Source organism: Aphis gossypii, chromosome 1, assembly GCF_020184175.1.
Source record: "Aphis gossypii isolate Hap1 chromosome 1, ASM2018417v2, whole genome shotgun sequence".
NCBI lineage: Eukaryota > Metazoa > Arthropoda > Insecta > Hemiptera > Aphididae > Aphis > Aphis gossypii.
In genome coordinates this window covers 11,894,102-11,902,641 of record NC_065530.1, presented here as the reverse complement: position 1 = coordinate 11,902,641, position 8,540 = coordinate 11,894,102, and the positions used below count along the sequence as shown (strand labels likewise).

Genomic DNA, 8,540 nt, shown 5'->3' with positions numbered 1-8,540 from the left:
TTCTATTAAGTATAAATTATAAATAAAAAAACATTATATTTTTTTTAAATGTTTGATTAATTTATATTTATTTCATTTTATTGATTTATATAATGTCATATATCATTAAATAGGTACGGAAAAAAATTTTAAGCGATCACAGACTGACAACCTATTATCACTAAATAGTAAATACATTCCATATTATATTATGTCTTATGATATTGTTATTAAAGTAATTTATTTTTCTATTAGTATAAACTATAAACTATAAAGTTACGATAAATTGGTTCAATTATTTTCCATGATCATTATATTTATTAAATTATAAATATCAATATTTAATTATTATAAAAAATATACGTATAGTTTAAAATGTACGTAAGTATGTTATTAACTTTTGAGTCAATATACTCAATATCACTTAATCATAATTCATAAAACAGTGTAAATAGCTTCACGGTATAATTAGGTAATATATAAAGATTAATATACATATTTTGGACATTTCATCACATAATTTTTTGATTCTCATAAAAATCTTATAAAAATTCAGAACCAGTAACTAATTGTTTCAATAATGATCTTTCTAAGATAAAATCATTTAGTTCAATTTGAATACTTCTAGCAGTTATTTTAGGTTTCATTTAATATTTTTTGTTCCTTTAAAATGTTTGAATTAATGTGGATCTAAATATTAAATAATATTTTTGTATAATGTCTTGTGTTTGTGTATATTTATTTTTTTTTAAAGCTAGTAATTACTTTGTCATAAAAAAAAACATCATAAAGATTTATTTCAATTTTCATTTTGGGATTATTATGGGGTCAATCATAATAGGTATTTTTACCACTAGTTGTTTTACAATTCTATTGTACGTTCATTTTTAACAGTGAAGTATATTAATACGTAGATACCATAAACTAAGATCTTAATTTGTGGTAGATACATAATTATTAGGTAAGGATTATTATTATGAGATTATTTATAATTTATAACCTATACATACTGTTTCTACATGTCCAGATAAAGAGTGGCTCATTACAATTTTCTCAGAAACTAACTGTTATTTTCTGGAATATTTAACCTGTTTCATACTTGATAATTATCATAATAAAAACTTACTTTCATTCAATACTATTTATAAAACACAATAGGAATATAATTGTTTATAATTATATTTTTGCATCTTTACAAAAATTTGAATTTTAGTTTTTATAATTTTAGAAAATATCCTTGTAGATAAATTACATTAATAAAAATGATAATATAATATAAATTAAAACTCATAGATTAATGTATTTTGTAGATTTTAATTAACCAAAACAATACTAGATAAATTATAATTATACAATACAATTTAAATATTTAAATTTAAAGTATTGTTTTTAAATTGATAAAGTTAATTATTTAATTTTAACATTTTTTAAAGATTTTGCTACAACAATTCCTTTATCAGCTACAACCCAAGGAATTCCTTTATAAGTAGCTTGTAAGTTTTCATCTGTTTTTAAATCAAGTGCAATCTCTTCAAATACTTTCAATACTTTGTCTGGAGATCTTGTATATCCATCAACGTTAATATAATCCCCTGGCACTGAACCTGGTGGTGGTTCTAGTATTTCAACTTTTTCTGGTGAACTAGCACACATTACCATTGCCTCAGATAAGACACTTCTTATCTTAGATGGTTTTAAATTGCATAACAATATAACCATACGATTAGACATTTCTTCTAATGGAACAAACTTCACTAATCCACTAACCTAGAAGCAAAATAAAATTAGTAAAATATAGATAATAGTATAGTTAAGTATACACATTTTTAAAAATGTTATGGGAAATACACATTAAATGTAATCATTATAATTAAATATCTTCTAACATAAATTGAAAAATATAACACTAATAATGTTTATGTACAATATACATACAACATTTCTTGGTTTTTCTTCTCCCACATCTATAGTTTCTACATACAGAGCATCAGCATTGGGATGTTTGGAAGCACTTAAAATTTTACCAACGCGTAAATCTAATCTACCAAAATCTACTGGTGTGGTGACAGTACTTTTTGCAGGAACAGCTAAAATATATTTTACCAAATTAGTATATTAATTACTCAATAATACTTTTATTTTTCTGTTTTAATATAAAATATAATAAATATACATTCTAAATGTATCGTATCTCTCACCAGCATTATTTTTTTTTTGTTTTTTTTCTGTTTTAGAAGCTTGATTGTTTTTCTTGACATCAGTATTATCATTTGCAATTGTTTTCACAGCTGATATGTTTTCTTTATTAATATTATCTATGGAGCTCTTTCCTTCTACTTTAATGTCCTATAAACATAATAATATTTAAATATAATACATTTCGTATTTAACAATTTAAATCAAAATAAAAACATATGGCATATGGTAAGAGGGTATGAAAAATATTTATTGTTACGAGTTTATAAAACATAAAAGTACTCTTAACTTACTTAAAAATTTAACTATTGTAAAAAACTAGCGAGAGAACATAGAAAATGTTCTTATATTTAAGTTTGTTATAGCGCTAATAACACACAATTTAAATGCAAATTTGTTAGTAATTTAATGAACAAGAAATACTATTTTTATTTTATTCAACAGTAAAATTACTATAAATATTGATGTATAATATTACACAAATTTAAAAACAAAATAATAATAATAATAGTACCTATACTCTGGCCCATGAGAGATCAGTACCGTTATTCAACCAAAACTTGTCCGATTTCGCGCATCTTCCATTCAACTGCCTACCGACAGTGGCACATAATGGGGGAAATAGTGCCCCGCACCGTCTTCTGCATGTGCGTGACGGTACTGATCTCTCATGGGCCAGAGTATATATAATAGTTAATTCTGTGAAGTAATTTATATATTAATATCTTGTCATAATAAAAATAATGTGTTATTAATAAACTAGTTATCAAAAGTTATAAGGCTTATATAAGATTTTATCAATTGAGATTTTAAGTTAATTATTCTTAGTTATTTGATATTAAATCAACTCAATAAACAGGTGAAATTTCTAAATTACAAAATTATAATTTTACTTACACTTTCAATTTGAATCTTTCCTTTTTTAAGTTTTGCTAATTCTGTTTCCACTTGAGCTTTCAATGATTCTTGTTCCAATTTAAGACGTTCAATATCTTGGTTGTAGTTATTGGCAAGATCATTTTGAAGACGTTTTAACTACAATAAGTACACAAAGGAATTAAATTCAAAGATAGACAAATATATTTTTAGATTTAGAATGTTTTTATTGCGATTAATAGTATACAATTTAAAAAAAATAGCAATAACTTCAATTTACTTATATTCATAAAATTAATAAAAATTCAAGTTAAAATCATTAAGTTTTATCTACGCTAGCTATACTTAAAATCGGTTTTTATTTATAAATATTAATGAATTTAAAAGAATTGGTATTTTATTAATTATAATACAACATTTCAAGAAGAATAAAATAACTTATGACAAAAGTCAGCAAGAAAAATTTAATATAGGTAATTATTAAATAATACTTTACCGTATCCAGTAGTTTTGCATGAAAAATTTTTATGGTGTTTAATTGTTTTCTTGCAACGTTCATGTTTATATTTGGTTATAATTAAATTAATTAAACAAAAAACTATTTTATATCTCAAAATATTGATGAGTATTTAAAATCTAAAAAAAAAGCAATCTGCAATATTGCCGAATGGCGAGTTCACTGTAATGCAAGAATATGTAAAATACAAAATCAGTAAAGCGTGTAGATAACACAGATAGCATTTTTACCGATAAGATGATTATGAAAAATTAGCATATTTAGTTGCCTATATATGACTTTGTAAGGAGTAATACTGTAAATATAATTTTTTTGGTGAATATTATTATACAGCCGTATAACGTACAAGACAGATAGTATTATTCAAAATTCTAGAAAAGAAAATTATTGTAATAATTTTGTGAAAAAAAGTATGAATAAAAATTTAAGAAATATTCTTAGTAATGTATAACATACTCTTAAGTGTTAATTTACTAAATTAACAAGATTGGTCAATAATGATTCTTTGAAAATTCAATAATATATACTGGAATAAACATTATTATTTTTTTGAGCATATGACAACTAGAATTATAAAAGCCAAGGATTAAGTTTATAAATGTGTTAAATAGACGTTGATAACCCAATTTTATTATGTGTCCAAAAATACATAGCTCTGTCTACGATGACAAAACACAAATCTCCAGAAATATCATCTAGTTTAAAAGCCTATACTGGCCCTGTACTTTCTTTAGATGTAAATGGAATACCAAATAAAGGTTTCCCATCAAAAATTAAATTTATTTTATCTTCTGTATCAGCTAGTTCAATAAGTTTGTCATATTCATCAGCTTCGGCTAATGCTTTGTCGAAACGTGTATCAACCACAGCATTTAATATTGGGTTCACTTGTTCAATTCGTTTGATAAAACATTCAACAACATGGCGACATGTAACTTCTTTATTTTTAATTTTATTGACAAGAGTTGTACAACTATCAAGAACCAATAGGTCTTCTACTGGAGGCAATATTTTTGATGGAGTGTTTTTATAAATAAAGTAAAATATGAATGACACAATAAAGTCATAGATGAATCGAAAAAATGATTTTACATACGACAAACAGTTACATGGATTTGGAGTTTTGGGTTTTTTTGATGGACGGCTTTTCTTTGAGATACTCTTTTCCCGTTTTTCCTAAATATAAATCCTGGCTACGCCACTGATAAGTGGAATATGGCTCCTGGCGACACCACTGTAAAAAAAACGCGCCTATGCTAATACCCCTAGAGTGGTGTGGAAATTGAGCAAATTTAACGAATCCAACACATTATTAATTGAAAGTTTTAGTTCATGCATCGACGAAATTATTCCTGCTAAACGGGATATCTAATTATTTATTTTTGAATGTAATAAATGTAAATTTATGCGCTTTTATTTTATAAAAAACCAAATTAATCAATCTTGTTTCGTAATTAATTTAAGAATTTAGGCATTATTTTCGTTTCTAAATTGAATTGTTATCCTCACATACAGAGACGATTAAAAATAAAGCTTTGCGTAATTCGAACATTGTTAGCTCACTGGCTCATTCATCGATCTTATGCCCAGGGGCGGATTTAGGTATGTGGTGGCCCCTGAGCGGAATATACTGTGGGGGCCCCTTATAAATAAACAAAGAAATATATTTTTTTACTTATTGAATAATATTTATTATTATGTTTAGTAGTAGTAACACTAGTAACAATTAACTACTACCTATTTAATAGTAAATAATTATAAAAACAATCAAATCGAGTATAACTAGTATATTAAGTAATATTATCATTTATCATAATATTCAGTGTAAGTAATTAAATGAAAAATAATAAATAAAAATAATAATGTCAAGTAATTAAAATCAAATGCCGGGAACTTTTCTTAATTTTATTTGTACAAACTTATCAATAACGTTTTGAAAATCAAGTTTTCCTAAAATATCAGACTCAGAGCTCATTATCGCTAGGTAGTTGATTCACATTTACTAATATTAATTATTATAAGTTATTACTTATTACAATCGACGGTGCACACCGATCGAGGACGGCATAAACTATCTTATCTTGATTTTTAGAGACCATTCATTGTCAATAAACGTAAATGCATCTATTATTAGTTAGTAAAATAAAAATTTTTAAATGTCCAAAAAAAGTTCAATATTATTTAATTAAATATGTGTAAATATAAATAAAATATTTTTTCTGTATTCTAATTTAAATATCATAAAATTGTGGGGGCCCCGAATTTGTGGGGGCCCCTGGGCTGCAGCCCACTCAGCCCTCCCCTAAATCCGGCCCTGCTTATGCCCTTGAAAATTGTATATTACTCCCTTGTTTGTTCTCATTTAGAATACTGCCCTCTTGTTTTGGATAAATAATATACATCAAAACAAAACTCTACCATACGCAATTAGTTCAAGATAATTTGTTGTTTGCGTTTATTTTTTTTAAGTGTCTTACATTATTCAATAAAATCTGTTGGTACTTGGAAATACTTTTTTTAATTTTCGAAATAATGAGTGTTCTTTATAACGGATGCGGGGTAGTTGTTCGAACCTAACCTATCGTTTTTCGAACAACTGCTGAACTACCCCTTTCAACACTGATAATACAATCTGTTGACCACTGCCTGTTTTAGAAGATATCGTTCTTATCTTTTAAGAGCACGGTCTATCGTCTATGAATCATGAGTGCAATGCCGAGTGCTGTCGAAGTGTCGACTGTCGACCTACGGGCGACGAACGTGACTTGTTTTGATTAGCATTGATATTTGATATTAAACTTTCGATGTTCATAGTTCATGACGTTCGTGTTTATTTTTTATCAATGCCCAATGGGCAATGGTGTAAAGTAAATATCAGAAAAAAACAATTAATTTAACAATGTATGTTCCGCTAGCAATATTTGATAATCGTATACAAGGTTCCCAAACTAGTCTAAAATCAAAAAAAATTACAAAACAGTCATAAACCAACAGATGGCGCACGATTTCAGAAAAACCATCCACTATCAAAATACCAAATATCAATTAAAAAAATATAATAAAAAATACTTACGAGTCCGTCGCCACTTTCTAAGTAGTATGCAAATTTTCGTTATAACACGGAGAATTTGAATATGCAATCAGATGGCGGTGAGTCGTCTCGCGAAAACGTAGGGACCTCCCCAAAGACCAGGAACAATACGCATCGCAATACGCGACTAATGTACATTTTTTGAGAATTTTTTTAAAATACTTACGGGTCCGTCGCCACTTTCTAAGTAGTATGCAAATTTTCGTTATAACACGGAGAATTTGAATATGCAATCAGATGGCGGTGAGTCGTCTCGCGAAAACGTAGGGAACTCCCCATAGACCAGGAACAATACGCATCGCAATACGCGACTAATGTACATTTTTTGAGAATTTTTCTGCTACAGTAAAACACAATAATGCGATCGGAATATACGTACGAACGGGTATCGAACCAGTAACTGATGAGTCCAGATAAAATATATGTATACCTAATACATTGCAGACGATTTAGATAAGTTAGTATTTGGGAAAAAACCAAAATAATGTTATAATAATATAGCATATACATAATATGTAATATTGATATCAACCATTTTTATGTCAAAAATAATTTTTAAAATACAATCGGCAACGTCGCTAATTCATTTTGTGCGGAATCGTGTATATAAAAAGGTATATGCGAAATCGTGTAATGCGGAATCGGGAATCACCGAATTTAAGTTCTTTTATAATTATTGTAAGCTAAACTTATGAAAAATCTTGTATTAAATTTTCAACTCTTAGCTACCTATACAAACATTTTTATGAATTATACCTACAAAATAATTTGCAAATATTCATAATTTTAACGAATTTTCGTCAAAATTTGAACTTCAAATGCTAATAAAAAAAAATTGTGCCTATGTATTCTTATAATTTTTTAATCACTATAATAATAACTTATGAGGAACTTTGCATTAAATTTTCAAGTATTTTGATAGGGCCATAAAGATTTTATTGACACATAAAAAAACAATTTTCAGAAAAATTGAAAATTTCAGTTGTCTATAAAACGAAAATTATTTAAAGAAAACGCGAATCTGAATAACTGGTAAAATTTTCAAGTATCTACGACTTATACTTTTTGAATAATAACAAATATCAAAAATCGTTTGACGCTAAACCGTAATTTAACGCGGTTTTATAAAAATTTAAATTTCAAACACTCATAAAAATTTTTTGTCTGAATCCGGTAGAGTTTTTTTTACAGATATTTGAAGAAAAATGTATGAAGAACCTTGTACCAAATTTTCAAAACTTAGTTATAAAAGAAAAAAATTTTATGATTTTTCAACTTCAAAATTACTTGCAAATTTTCGCGTTTTCGACAGATTTCGTAAAAATTTGAACTATAAACGCTTATAAAAAAAAATTGTGACTAACGATTTTTAATTTTTTTTAGCTACATTAAAAACAACTCATAAGGAACCTTGTATTAAAATTTTCAAAACTTTTTGGTCATCCAACAATTTTTTATCGACACTTTAAAAAAAATTTCTCAAAAAAATCGAAAATTTCAGTGGTCTATAAATAACTCAAAAAAAGTCAAAATTTTTTGAAAAATGCCAGTTGCCCATCCCTGTTTTATAGGATGATCTTGCAGACTATGAATAACAGCGAAAAGTATACCGGTCAAATGCTGATGAAGTATTAAAGGATTACAGACTCCTCACCTTCACATCTGGTACTAGAGCTGCATCATACCCAGCAACACGCATATCATTTGTTGTTTTGCGAAATGTGCCTTCAACGCCGCCAAAACACACACACGCAACAAGTTGTACTCCACGTTTGATTGATGTGCGTTATCGCCGTACAACTTCTTAACCATCGATATACTCATCGATGTAAATCCCGAAAAGGAGATTTTATTCACGGTTGTCGCTCTTTTTTCGCCATC

The 8,540-nt window shown here is 27.1% G+C and overlaps 1 protein-coding gene and 1 long non-coding RNA gene across 2 annotated transcripts in view; both read right to left on the bottom strand.

The window, feature by feature from the left end:
- Positions 1–1,273: 1,273 nt before the first annotated feature.
- On the bottom strand, positions 1,274–3,758 carry LOC114129658 (aminoacyl tRNA synthase complex-interacting multifunctional protein 1). Its single transcript, XM_027994453.2, has 5 exons — positions 3,548–3,758; positions 3,073–3,210; positions 2,178–2,325; positions 1,915–2,066; positions 1,274–1,746 (listed from the first exon to the last, which is right to left on the bottom strand). The coding sequence occupies exons 1-5, from the start codon at positions 3,608–3,610 to the stop codon at positions 1,387–1,389; spliced, it is 861 nt and encodes a 286-aa protein (XP_027850254.1). The 5' UTR covers positions 3,611–3,758; the 3' UTR covers positions 1,274–1,386.
- A 1,967-nt stretch (positions 3,759–5,725) lies between these two features.
- The window catches only part of LOC126549131 (uncharacterized), a 5,197-nt gene continuing 2,382 nt past the window's right edge, over positions 5,726–8,540 (bottom strand). The window contains exon 2 of the long non-coding RNA XR_007603308.1: positions 5,726–6,746. This is a non-coding gene — a long non-coding RNA (uncharacterized LOC126549131). The remainder of the gene's footprint in view (positions 6,747–8,540) is intronic.